Raw genomic sequence first — 14,739 nt, 5'->3', positions numbered from 1 at the left:
CATAATGCTGATATCACTAGAGCTTTAAAAAGTTAGCAATTAGAGCGATGTGGCAGTTTCCATCTCCTAGCCCAGTATATTTTCCATTATTTTATTAAAAAGCTGGCAAATTTTTCTAGGAGTGGTTTTCATCACATACCTTTAACCTTGATTTATTGGTATTATGGTTGTGCTATAGAATTGAATCTCCTAGGAACCTAATGACAGAGGACAGAAGAGAAAAGGAAAATGGGATCCACTCACCATGTTGAGGAACCCATGACCACCTCCCAATAGTGGCAGCCACTGTCAATGAATATATTTCCTGCTGCCCCATAGCACCCTGTGCCACTAAACCTCTCCGGGGTATGGCTCTTCTTTAGAGAGCTTTCATCCTTCTCCATCTGCAATCCATCATTGGAGATCTTCAACTTCTTGTGAGTCATTTTGGGATCCAATTTAAAGGGTTGGCCTGAAAAATAAGTAGAAAAAAAAAGAAAAAGCACTATAAAGTATCTTAAAATTCTATCTTTTCCACCAGCATCATCACTGGCAGGGTATGCTCGATATCATGATCACTCTTGGTCCAGTGCAATTGGCTGCTGTTTAAATTTTATTAAGAAGAAGCCAGAGTTTTCAATAAAATAAGAATAAAGGTCAATCTCCCATAAAACGACCTGCATAAAGGCATTTATTTTCCCAGTGTGGGAAAAAATGTGGATCTCTCCTAAAAGCAACTTGTGGGAAGTCATATTCCAAGCAAAGAGGAGCTAATAAGCTGTCCCCCGCATCATATATTATCAAAGTAAAAGGGAGTGCTCAAAGTTTCATGTTCTCAAATATGTTTTGTGCTTTGCTTAATTTCAGTGAGTTGTTTGGGATTTGGGTAGATTTTAAGGGAAAGAGTGTTATGATGTCTGAGGTGAGGGGAATTGATGAGGTAATTGCTGCTTGATGGCAGAACCAGAAAACCCCGAGAACTCAGCAACTGAACAATTATTTTTGCCCTCTTACAATTAGGATGTAAATAACATATAATTAGGCAATTTTGTTAGAGTGACTGTTGCATCATCAATGATCAGAGAAAACATTTATTGTGTAGGATCATTCACAACAGATAATTCTTCATAACCATATGACAAAAGCATTGTTACTGAGGGACCAGTTGCTGGGTATGGCAAGAGATTTATTATACAGAATGCTTCTGTGACAGACACTGTTGGCTAACACATTACCCTTTCCCAACTTTTTCTCTCTTACTCACTTTCACTATAGAGGCCGGAAAAGCTAAATACTCAATCTCCCAGCCTCCCTTACTGCTAGGGGCGGCTAAGAACATGGAAGCAGATGGAAGCAGAAGTCAGACAGAGCAGGGGAAACTTCTAGGAAAGTTTTGGTTTTCCAGATAAAAGGGATAACGATTATGTGTACCAACTCTTTCCTCTTTCCTATCTTGAGAGGAAATATGACATCTGAAAGTTGCAGTGGCCATCTTGCAGCCATGTGGCAAGAAGCCAGTGCACACAGGGAGAGGGAGCCTGCATCTTTTATGACATCGCAGAGCAGCTGCATTAGCCCTGAACTGCCTACCTTCTTCCTATGTGTATGTGTGAGAGATAAAATATATACTATTCATTTAAACAATTAACAAACGCTATTTGTTAAGCTAAGTTAGTTGCACTTTTTGTTATTTGCTGTCAAAAGCATTCCTAACAGATATGACTTCTCTGTAGTAGGATTTTACTAGATTATCACAAATAATGCTCTTTTATGCAATTGTCCCCCAAATATAAGGGGTGGAGTGCAGAGAAAACTCTTCACTAACATCCTCCCAAGCTAACAGTCTTTTTGTGCATATCTCTGGGTCCACAAATCTTCCATGGGCACCAACAAACTCCTTGCGCAAAGTACAAACTACAACAGTATAGCTCCTCTACCCAGTGCCACTGCTCCCCCGTGCACTGCTGTGGGTGCCTGCTCAGGCTGTGTACTCCCCGGCATGGAGAAGAAAATTGATCTTTCCTTTTGAAATCACCACAACGTACTGTTTGTTTTTAGTCGGGTAGGTTCACTATTCCGGCTGCCGGCTTGGTTTATGGCTTTAACGATGAAGATGTAGCGAGTCCCGCTCTGGAGTCCGTGCACTGTGTAATGGTTCTGTTTAATGTTGGGCACAATCATCCAGCTGTCTACTGAATTATACAGGCCTGTAAAATGTGGAAAGACAAGGACATTAACCAGCAGGTAAGAGAGACAGAATGAAAAACACACTGAAAATTCATCATAAGCCACCCCTCAAAAGTGAATTCATTATGTTTTCTTTTGAGTCTTAGAAGATGTAATGAGATGAACCAGGGCTTATGATTCCACTATTTCATTACTCCCATAGAACTAGACTTAGGCCAGTCTCCTTGCTTGTGGCAATTGAATGGAACCACTAGCAAAAGTTAGGTTATTTCAATTTTTTTCCCAGATAACACAGGAATGGCTACTATACAGAGTCACAGAATCGTCACTTTTATGGAGTCTCTGGATATTTACTCCAAACGTCCACTCCTCTGAGAGCTGAGTCTGGTCTTGTATGGATGGAGCAATCCTGTGCAGAGCAGGGAAACATAGAAACTCAGCTAAAGGGACGCATAGATACTGTATTTCCCTTATTTTACAAATGGGAAACTAGGATTGAGAGAAGAAAAGCGACTTGCCCAAGGCCACAGATAGTCAGTGATGGTGCTGACAGTAGAACCCTGGTATTTTTAAAATAGTAGCCCAGTGTTCTCTCTACTACATCACAGTTTATGGGGGCGAACAACAATGCTCTTTTGTCTCTGCAAGGTAGTGAGGCTCTCAGGGCTTACGATTCCACTCTCCTACTCCATCCTCACCCTTACTTCCCAAACTAGCTGGTCTCCACAGTGCCATAAGGAAGCCAAAGAGATGACATGATAACCAAAGCAAGATATCATCTCCCCACTCTTACACAACACATTCTGTTATGTGATTCCCATGTTCATTTTGGGTTGAGTGGTCCAGGAGCACATTGTTATCTGGAATCTTCCTCCCTTCCAAGTAGGTAAAGGGATCAGAGAACTAGGCTTCTGCTTTTGATATATTTTAGACTGCAAATATTAACTTAAACAGGGGAAATGTAAATAATTAAAACATATATTTGGCAAGCTTTCGGTAAAAGAAAAATCAACATTCTAGTCTGCAGATTATTTAGACTTCTCTCTACTGTTATCTGCTTTTCAGTTAGTTTACCACTTTTTAGCCACAGTTCTACTAGAGGGTAGAAAGGGAAAGGGAAGGAAAATAAGCAGTGAATTCAGTCATTTCTATGCAACTCTAGTACAAAATTTAGTGAGGTTGAAAATTGAAAATAATAAGTCATGAGTGTTTTGCAAGAGATCTGATCAATGGGTTTATAATTAATCTGAGAGGAAGTTGAAGAGCCTAAATTAAAACTAGTAAAAGAAACAATGGAGGGAAAATAGATATGCTGGAGAAAGATGAGGAAGAATTGGTGGAGGTGCCCAGTGATTCTAATGAAAAGACAACATGGATTAAAAGGGTAGGAGCAATGTTTGAGGCCTTGCCTATGTTACCAATACACAGTATGAATCACAAGCTGCACATAAGATTTTAATATAAAGAGGAAAACATATAATCTCCAGATACACACCCAACAATACAAAGACAAACTTCACAACGAAGTACTATGCAGCTGTGAAAAAAAAATGAGGAAAAGATCTCTATGAACTGATATAGAGTGATTTCAAGGAAATATTGTCAATTGAAAAAAGCAAATTCCAAAAGTATATATGTATTTGTAGTAACATATGCAGTACACCACTTTTTTGAGAGAAAGAAAAATAAGAAAACATGCATATATTTGCTTGGATTTACAAAGCAACAACAATAAAAACAGGAAAGATAAATAAAAAATTCATGAAGTTGGTTATCCACAAGGGGTAGGGGGTGGAGGAACAGGATTAAAAGGATGTGGGAGGAAATTACATTTCTCTGAATGTACCTTTTTGTATAGCATCCTCTTTGGGAAACACAATGTTTTACAAATTCAAAAAAATAAATCAATACAGATGGGAAAAGTGGGGACTAAAACTGAAGGCAAACTGAAACAAACCCAACTGCATTTCAGATGAACAGCATAATTACACCAATGTGGTGGGGGTGGGAGGAAAACCTCAAACAAATCCTGAAGTATTGTTAGCCAGTTTGTTTTTGTAGTGGCATGGACAAAGCAATTCAGAAACTATTTTAGATGTATTATGGGATTGAGCAAATGAGTACATGTGTTGATGTTGGGAGCCAGGGTTCATACTGTGGAAGAAGGAACATACAAATACAGAATGCAGAAAGGCAGGAAAGAACCTGTGGGATGGACTGGAATTTAAGGTATTGATGTAAACTCATGATTCCTAAAATATATATATGTTTGTGTATGTGCACATAAATATGCACATATATAAAGTATGTATGCATGTATTATTTATATATGTGTGCATATGCTTACATATATGGATGTTTGTGTTTATATCTAGCATATCTAGCACTCAGGTCTTGGTCTCTAATATTGTCCCACTAAAAGAAACCAGGGTTCCTTGGAAAATAATGACTGATTTCAAGGCTGGCACAGAATAAGGTCAAAATGAGCCTAGAACATTTTGTTATGCCAGAAAGTAAGGAAGTGCTCAAGAAAATGATGGGGGAATATTATAAGGACCCAGAAATCACCTTGAAAGGCTCCCAATGGCTAAATCTTGACACTTTGAACACCAACACAAGTAAGGGCAGTAAATAATTATTAACAATTGAAAAAAGATAATTCATCAGCCCATACTGATATATAAACAAATGGGAGGAAATGGGGAGTGGGACTCTGGCTTATAGTAGAATGCCAAGTGCCAACTTGAAAATGTGGGAGGGAATACTCAACTGGAAAATCATGATTTTGCAATCATCATATTAATGATTGATTCAGGCAAGTATCATCAACTGATAATAAAACAAGGGTGGGGGTGAGGATGAGATGGTTTGATGAAGAAGCAGGGTATTTTTATGGTTTTAAAATATACCACACAGATTGCTTATTAGTGGCAAAAGGAAAAGTAGTAACTACAGTGAATAAATCAGACAACATCTTGAGTAGGTGATCAAAATTAGCATCATCAGTGAAGGGCAAGTGGACATCATGTGTCTCCAGATATTATACCCTAAGAAAGAACTGTACTGCTAAATATAATCATGAGAAAACTTCAGAAAAAATCAAAATAAGGGACAGTATAATGAAGTATAATAAAGACATAAAAGAACACTTTTTTAAAAATGTCAATGTTGTTCAAGACAAAGAAAGGCTGAAGAAATGTTCTGGATTAAAAGAGATATGGCAAAAGAGATATGACAATTAAATGTAATACCTGACCCTAAACTATAAAGGACAGTATTGGGTTCTTTATATGTCATAAAGAATATTATTTGGTCAAATGTCAAAAATTGGAATATAAATGGTGGTTTAGATAAAAGTATTGCATCAACGTTAAATTTCTTCAAGTTGGTAACTATACTGTGGTTATGTAAGAGAATTTCCTTATTCTTAGGAAATATACGCTGAAGAATTCAGAGGTGAAAGACCGTGATGTATGCAATTTGCTCTAAAATGGTTCCAAAAAAACAGGGAATGTTAGCAAATGCTAGAGGAAATGGGACAAATATTAACAGTAGGTGAATTTGGGTAAAGAATATATGGGTGTTCGTTGTGCTAGTCTTGCAAGTTTTCTGTGATTTTGAAATCATTTCTAAATTTAAAAAGGTAAATATATGATCCTTTAGGTATTACTGAGATTTAGCAAGATGGGACTTATGATTGAATTATGTCAGTGGAAGTATACCTCTTGTTCAAAAGGGAAAAATTACAATATGGAAATCCCTGAACCTGAGTGTAAATGTGTGGCAGACAGTATTTGCATGAGAATGAAAAGGAAGGGAAACAGAAGTTATGTCTTTCTGGTAGTATGTTATGGTCTGCCTGGCTAAGCAGAGTTTACGGCTAATGCTTTTGTAATGCAAAACACAAAACTCAAACAGAGGAAAGATAATACAGTAATCAGAAGACAAACACACTCAAATATCTGTTGGAATTCTCATTCACCTCATAGCATAATCTGAAACATTACTGGTTGTGATCATTTCAAATCTTAGAAGAGGTGGGAAGAAAGTTAAAAATCAGGAAATAAAGTTGAAAGAAAAGGTGAAGGGGGAATAATCCTCACCAACAAGAATGAAATTTCTGGATAAAGAAAATGTGAAAAAACATCAAAGGAAAGTAGCTCTCAGAACGGAGGTTCAGTCAACTGTGGCAGGCCAGACTGGCAGGTAGGATTGGGATCCTGAATCTTCAAAAATACTTATTCCTAGTAAAATAGTTTCTCATTGCCATCCAAAATTTTGCTTCAGGCCTCTGCCCTTGTACTTGTTCTAACAAAATTTTCTATCAATAACTAGAGGAAGAAATAGAAGGCAGGCTGTGAGGGTGAGCAAGTATATTTGAAGGTAGAATCTGTATCCCAAAGGATTTTAGCATGCTGAAATGAAGTGGCAGAACTAACCAGATAAAATGTACTGGGGGGGTGGAGCCAAGATAGCCAAATAGGAACAGCTCCAGTCTACAGCTCCCAGCGTGAGTGATGCAGAAGACGGGTGATTTCTGCATTTCCATCTGAGGTACTGGGTTCATCTCACTAGGGAGTGCCAGACAGTGGGCGCAGGACAGTGGGTGCAGCACACCGCACGTGAGCCGAAGCAGGGTGAGGCATTGCCTCACTCAGGAAGCCTAAGGGGTCAGGGAGTTCCCTTTCCTAGTCAAAGAAAGGGGTGACAGATGGAACCTGGAAAATCGAGTCACTCCCACCCTAATACTGCGCTTTTCCTACAGGCTTAAAAAACGGCACAGCAGGAGATTATATCCCACATCTGGCTCAGAGGGTCCTACGCCCACGGAGTCTCCCTGATTGCTAGCAGAGTAGTCTGAGATTAAACTGCAAGGCGGCAGCGAGGCTGGGGGAGGGGCACCCGCCATCGCCCAGGATTGATTAGGTAAACAAAGCAGCCAGGAAGCTGGAACTGGGTGGAGCCCACCACAGTTCAAGGAGGCCTGCCTGCCTCTGTAGGCTCCACCTCTGGGGGCAGGGCACAGACAAACAAAAAGACAGCAGGAACCTCTGCAGACTTAAATGTCCCTGTCTGACAGCTATGAAGAGAGTAGTGTTTCTCCCAGCACACAGCTGGAGATCTGAGAACAGGCAGACTGCCTCCTCAAGTGGGTCCCTGACCCCCAAGCAGCCTAACTGGGAAGCACCCCCCAGTAGGGGCAGACTGACACCTCACACGGCCAGGTACTCCTCTGAGACAAAACCTCCAGAGGAACGATCAGGCAGCAGCATTCGCGGTCCACGAAAATCCGCTGTTCTGCTGCCACTGCTGCTGACATCCAGGCAAACAAGGTCTGGAGTGGACCTCTAGCAAACTCCAACAGACCTGCAGCTGAGGGTCCTGTCTGTTAGAAGGAAAACTAACGAACAGAAAGGACATCCACACCAAAAACCCATCTGTACATTACCATCATCAAAGACCAAAAGTAGATAAAACCACAAAGATGGGGAAAAAACAGAGCAGAAAAACTGGAAACTCTAAAAAGCAGAGCGCCTCTCCTCCTCCAAAAGAATGCAGTTCCTCACCAGCAACAGAACAAAGCTGGACAGAGAATGACATTGATGAGTTGAGAGAAGAAGGCTTCAGACGATCAAACTACTCCAAGCTGCAGGAGGAAATTCAAGCCAAAGGCAGAGAAGGTAAAAACTTTGAAAAAGAATTAGACGAATGTATAACTAGAATAACCAATACAGAGAAGTGCTTAAAGGAGCTGAAGGAGCTGAAAGCCAAGCCTTGAGAACTACATGAAGAATGCAGAAGCCTCAGGAGCCGATGCAATCAAATGGAAGAAAGGGTATCAGTGATGGAAGATGAAATAAATGAAATGAAGCGAGAAGGGAAGCCTAGAGAAAAAAGAATAAAAAGAAATGAACAAAGCCTCCAAGAAATATGGGTCTATGTGAAAAGACCAAATCTACGTCTGATTGGTGTACCTGAAAGTGACAGGGAGAATGGAACCAAGTTGGAAAACGCTCTTCAGGATATTATCCAGGAGAACTTCCCCAATCTAGCAAGGCAGGCCAACATTCAGATTCAGGAAATACAGAGAATGCCACAAAGATACTCCTCGAGAAGAGCAACTCCAAGACACATAATTGTCAGATTCACCAAAGTTGAAATGAAGGAAAAAATGTTAAAGGCAGGCAGAGAGAAAGGTTGGGTTACCCACAAAGGGAAGCCCATCAGACTAACAGCGGATCTCTCGGCAGAAAAACCAAAATGTAAAAACCATCGAGGTAGAAAAATGCATCAATAAGACAAAAAAAACTAAAAAGATAACTTTAAATGTAAATGGACTAAATGCTCCAATTAAAAGACACAGAATGGCAAATTGGATAAAGAGTCAAGACCCATCAGTGTGCTGTATTCAGGAAACCCATCTCACATGTGCAGACACACATAGGCTCAAAATAAAAGGATGGAGGAAGATCTACCAAGCAAATGGAAAACAAAAAAAGGCAGGGGGTTGCAATCCTAGTCTCTGATAAAACAGACGTTAAACCAACAAAGATCAAAAGAGACAAAGAAGGCCATTACATAATGATAAAGGGATCAATTCAACAAGAAGAGCTAACTATCCTAAATATATATGCACCCAATACAGGAGCACCCAGATTCATAAAGCAAGTCCTGAGTGACCTACAAAGAGACTTAGACTCCCACACAATAATAATGGGAGACTTTAACATCCCACTGTCAACATAAGACAGATCAACAAGATAGAAAGTTAAGAAGGATACCCAGGAATTGAACTCAGCTCTGCACCAAGCAGACCTAATAGACATCTACAGAACCCTCCAACCCAAATCAACAGAATATACATTTTTTTCAGCACCACACCACACCTATTCCAAAATTGACCACATAGTTGGAAGTAAAGCTCTCCTCAGCAAATGTAAAAGAACAGAAATTATAACAAACTGTCTCTCAGACCACAGTGCAATCAAACTAGAACTCAGGATTAAGAAACTCACTCAAAACCACTCAACTATATGGAAACTGAACAACCTGCCCCTGAATGACTACTGGGTACATAACGAAATGAAGGTGGAAATAAAGATGTTCTCTGAAACCAACGAGAACAAGGATACAACATACCAGAATCTCTGGAACACATTCAAAGCAGTGTGTAGAGGGAAATTTATAGCACTAAATGCCCTCAAGAGAAAACAGGAAAGATCCAAAATTGACACCCTAACATCACAATTAAAAGAATTGGAAAAGCAAGAGCAAACACATTCAAAAGCTAGCAGAAGGCAAGAAATAACTAAAATCAGAGCAGAACTGAAGGAAACAGAGACAAAAAACCCTTCAAAAAATTAATGAATCCAGGAGCTGGTTTTTTGAAAAGATCAACAAAATTGATAGACCACTAGCAAGACTAATAAAGAAGAAAAGAGAGAAGAATCAAATAGATGCAATAAAAAATGATAAAGGGGATATCACCACCAATCCCACAGAAATACAATCTACCATCAGAGAATACTACAAACACCTCTATGCAAATAAACTAGAAAATCTAGAAGAAATGGATAAATTCCTCGACATACACCCTCCCAAGACTAAACCAGGGAGAAGTTGAATCTCTGAATAGACCAATAAAAAGGAACTCCTAATCATTTTAGGCCACATCATCCTGATACCAAACCGGGCAGAGCACAACAAAAAGAATTTTAGACCAAACAAATCCTCAATAAAATACTGGCAAACCAAATCCAACAGCACATCAAAAAGCTTATCCACCATGATCAAGTGGGCTTCATCCCTGGGATGCAAGGCTGGTTCAACATACTCAAATCAACAAATGTAATCCAGCACATAAACAGAACCAAAGACAAAAACCACATGATTATCTCAATAGATGCAGAAAAGGCCTTTGACAAAATTCAACAATGCTTCATGCTAAAAACTCTCAATAAATTAGGTATTGATGGGACACATCTCAAAATAATAAGAGCTATCTGTGACAAACCCACAGCCAATATCATACTGAATGGGCAAAAACTGGAAGCATTCCCTTTGTAAACTGGCATAAGACAGGGATGCCCTCTCTCACCACTCCTATTCAACATAGTGTTGGAAGTTCTGGCCAGGGCAATTAGGCAGGAGAAGGAAATAAAGGGTATTCAATTAGGAAAAGAGGAAGTCAAATTGTCCCTGTTTGCAGATGACATGATTGTATGTCTAGAAAACCCCATTGTCTCAGCCCAAAATCTCCTTAAGCTGATAAGCAACTTCAGCAAAGTCTCAGGATACAAAATCAATGTGCAAAAATCACAAGCATTCTTATACACCAATAACAGACAAACAGAGAGCCAAATCATGAGTGAACTCCCATTCACAATTGCTTCAAAGAGAATAAAATACCTAGGAATCCAACTTACAAGGGATGTGAAGGACCTCTTCAAGGAGAACTGCAAACTACTGCTCAATGAAATAAAAGAGGATACAAACAAATGGAAGAACATTCCATGACAAACCTGACAAAAACAAGCAATGGGGAAAGGATTCCCTATTTAATAAATGGCGCTGGGAAAACTGGCTAGCCATATGGAGAAAGCTGAAACTGGATCCCTTCCTTACACCTTATACAAAAATTAATTCAAGATGGATTAAAGACTTACATGTTTGACCTAAAACCATAAAAACCCTAGAAGGAAACCTAGGCATTACCATTCAGGACATAGGCATGGGCAAGGACTTCATGTCTAAAACACCAAAAGCAATGGCAACAAAAGCCAAAATTGACAAATGGGATCTAATTAAACTAAAGAGCTTCTGCACAGCAAAAGAAACTACCATCAGAGTGAACAGGCAACCTACAGAATGGGAGAAAATCTTCACAACCTACTCATATGACAAAGGGCTAATATCCAGAATCTACAATGAACTCAAACAAATTTACAAGAAAAAAACAAACAACCCCATCAAAAAGTGAGCAAAGGATATGAACAGACACTTCTCAAAAGAAGACATTTATGCAGCCAACAGACACATGAAAAAATGCTCATCATCACTGGCCATCAGAGAAATGCAAATCAAAACCATAGTGAGATACCATCTCACACCAGTTAGAATGGCGATCATTAAAAAGTCAGGAAACAACAGGTGCTGGAGAGGATGTGGAGAAATAGGAACACTTTTACACTGTTGGTGGGACTGTAAACTAGTTCAACCATTGTGGAAGTCAGTGTGGCGATTCCTCGGGAATCTAGAACTAGAAATACCATTTGACCCAGCCATCCCATTACTGGGTATATACCCAAAGGATTATAAATCATGCTGCTATAAAGACACATGCACACGTATGTTTATTGTGGCACTATTCACAGTAGCAAAGACTTGGAACCAACCCAAATGTCCAACAACGATAGATTGGATTAAGAAAATGTGGCACATACACACCATGGAATACTATGCAGCCATAAAAAATGATGAGTTCATGTCCTTTGTAGGGACATGGATGAAACTGGAAATCATCATTCTCAGTAAACTAACGCAAGGACAAAAAAGCAAACACTGCATGTTCTCACTCATAGGTGGGAATTGAACAATGAGAACACATGGACACAGTAACGGGAACATCACACTCCAGGGACTGTTGTGTGGTGAGGGTAGGGGGGAGGGATAGCATTAGAAGATACACCTAATGCTAAATGACGAGTTAATGGGTGCAGCACACCAACATGGCACATGGATACATATGTAACAAACCTGCACATTGTGCACATGTACCCTAAAACTTAAAGTACAATAAAAAAAATGTACTAGGGATAAATGCAAGGCTTTGTATTTTTGTTTTAGACATTCAATTGTATAAGAACAGAATTTGGAATACATAGCAAATTCAGTTGATCATATGCTCAGTAAACAGTCGGTAGTCAAAGTGGCTGCTGAAAAAAAAGGTACAGGGCAAGGGGGAATCAGCTAATGTACAAGAGAAATAATCCAGCTATCCTCTGCAGTGCTCAGACCACTTTTGGAGTACTACATTCACTTCATTGACAGAACATTTTATAAAGCACAGTGATAAACAGGAGCGTGTTCTTAAAAATGATACTAGGATAGCAAAAGAGCTGAAACTATGCCATATGAGGAGCAATTGAAAGAAAGGAAGATGCCTAGCCTGGAAAATAGAAAATTTAGAAGGACATAGGAACTAACTAAAATTATCTGAAGAACTGTTATGTGAAAGATGGATTAGGTTTGTTAGTGAGGCACAAAAGGTCAGAACTAGGACTGACTGGTTGCTGTGGTTTACTTCAAGGAGCATTAAACTTGAAGTCTGACAGGCTCAAGCTGCAACCTTGACTCCATCATTTCGTAGCTCTGTGACTTTGGGCAACTCACTCAACTTGAGCCCCAGTTTCTTCATCTATAAAGTAGAGTTAATAACATTTCATAAGGCTAAGTAAGCACCCATAAGGACTCAATGAGATAATGTATGTGGGAGCATTTGTAAATGGTAGAGCATAATACACATGTAAATTATTATTGTCGTTATTATTTACTAAAAGGAAGAGTTAAGCCTCTTATAAGGAAGCGCTGGCCATTATTTATAGCTGCACAATAATCAAATGGGTTGTTTTGTTAGAAGTGAGGTACCTATCACTGGAAATGTTCAAGCAGAGACAGGATGATTATCTGCTGGGTGTCTGGTAGGAGGGAACAAGATTAGACTAGATGACTTCTAAGGCCCATTCCAATTCTAAGATGCTATGATCCTATCACTGTTAAGAATTATCCTTTAAGCTTTTCTTTACAAAGGACTATATAACCTTGAAAATAGAGGTGACAACCTTTAGATCTTTGTCACTTCTCAGACTTCTTCTTAATTCCTGGGAGATGACTGTTTTCCCCATATCAGGAAAAAGAAGCACAGTTGTTGGCACTAAGACTTTCCAGAGTAGGAGAGATAAATAAATCAGTGAAGCATTAGAGTTTGTGACTTCACAATCTGAAGAAACACCCAGGAACATAGCTACATGGGCCAAGTGGTTTAGGTTGGAGCTGCACGAGGCAAATGTTTTTTAAAGTTTGATCACCAAATGTCCTCTCATCTCCCCACCCCACCTTGTTACAAAACAGAATTCTGCCCCAGATTTGTCACAAAACAGGAAAAGGAAGCCTACTTGAAGGGGTTAGTTGGAAAAACTACTCTCATGTTGGCCTGTGAAGTCAGACACAAAAGCAGGAACAAAAAAGTAAAAGAAAATACTAATTTGCAGCTATGGAGATGTTATTTTAGGTTGGGAATCTGTTCCAGTCTTGAATCCAGCTTTAATTTTGCTTTTGTTTCCATTTCCACCATCCCCCACCCCCGCCCCCACTGCACCCAGGGCATTGAGGGGAACTTTCAGCTCATCCCCTCTTGACTGGCATGAGTGAAGTTCCTATTCTGCTTTGTCTTGCTCCAATTCACCAGAAAGTGAAACCATAACATGTGAGCTAAACAACAGCTTTGTTAACCTTTTTCATTTTGTGGCCCACTGGCATGTTTTCATATTTAGCATAATTCTTGGTGGAAAGGAAGAAGTAAAGGGAAGAGTGACAGAGTCAGGAGGCTTGTCACCATATTCACTGATAGAGGTAGGTTTGGTAAAGGAAAAGTCTTTGAACATAATGTATTTTACCACGATAATGAAGTAGAAGAAGAGTCAAGGAGAGAGATGTTCGTACACACAGAACCAGCAATGATGGTGGCAAGGAACAAGTACCAAGCTGTACTCTCCTTGGGAAAGTGGAGTGACATGGATTAATTGAGGAAAGGCTAACGGTTACATAAATGAATGGGAATGGCCCCAGCAACTGCCCAGCAAGGAAATATACAACTTGCTTGTTACCCATCAGTAAGGTCTTTGCAATGCCCTGGGGAGCTTACACTGTCTATGAAACACTATACTAAACAACCTAACATGTCTTACAAACACTTGCCTCGTGGCGCCCCGGCCAATCTTGAGCAGCTTACTGCTTCCTTACATTTCCTTATCTCTGGCCACAGGCCCCAACTACACCATGACTTACTGATGAAGTTAGCCTGGCCAGTGAATATGGTGTACTGAAGCTCATAGGAGCTGATGCTGAACTCATCATCCGAGATCCAGTGGACTGTAATGGTGTCATGGGAGGCAGTACAGAGTTCTTCTCGGATAGATGGTGGGTTTGGGGCTGTAAGGAAAGGTGGAAAAGAAAGTAAGGAAAACATACTCTCTCTTCTGGAATTTTACAATTGTTACTCTTCCTGCGTAACCCAACATCTCTTGAAGAGATTTTCTTAGTAGGGAATCTTTAGATTGCATGAACCATGCAACCTGAAGCAAAATGCTGGGATCTCAAGCTCCCTAAAACCACTTTTGCTGCAACAATAAAAATATTTTAGACAAAGATATAAGCCTAAATTTTTATGATGATTGCCCCAGCTGTCTAGTCTGCCTGCATAAACACTTATGTAGACATTAGAGTAAAGTGATTATATGGTTTTCTTAACATATGGTCTTCAACTTATTTTTTTTAATTTCAAAATGAGTATAT

At 39.6% G+C, this 14,739-nt stretch overlaps 1 protein-coding gene across 3 annotated transcripts in view; it reads right to left on the bottom strand.

Annotated features, from left to right (window-relative positions):
- Nucleotides 1-185: 185 nt before the first annotated feature.
- The window catches only part of MID2 (midline 2), a 105,141-nt gene continuing 90,587 nt past the window's right edge, over nt 186-14,739 (bottom strand). For 2 of the 3 annotated variants that reach the window (XM_032757431.2, XM_032757433.2), the window contains exons 7-9: nt 14,233-14,376; nt 2,025-2,186; nt 186-451 (exon numbers count right to left, since the gene is read on the bottom strand). In XM_032757431.2, the coding sequence (XP_032613322.1) occupies nt 240-451; nt 2,025-2,186; nt 14,233-14,376 (518 nt within the window). In that variant the 3' untranslated portion in view covers nt 186-239. The remainder of the gene's footprint in view (nt 452-2,024; nt 2,187-14,232; nt 14,377-14,739) is intronic. The other variant, XM_032757432.2, reaches the window with a different exon arrangement.

This window comes from Hylobates moloch, unplaced genomic scaffold (genome assembly GCF_009828535.3).
Source record: "Hylobates moloch isolate HMO894 unplaced genomic scaffold, HMol_V3 SCAFFOLD_7, whole genome shotgun sequence".
Taxonomy (NCBI): Eukaryota; Metazoa; Chordata; class Mammalia; order Primates; family Hylobatidae; genus Hylobates; species Hylobates moloch.
Note: the sequence above shows the minus strand (reverse complement) of the source record. Positions and strands in the feature narration are given on the sequence as shown.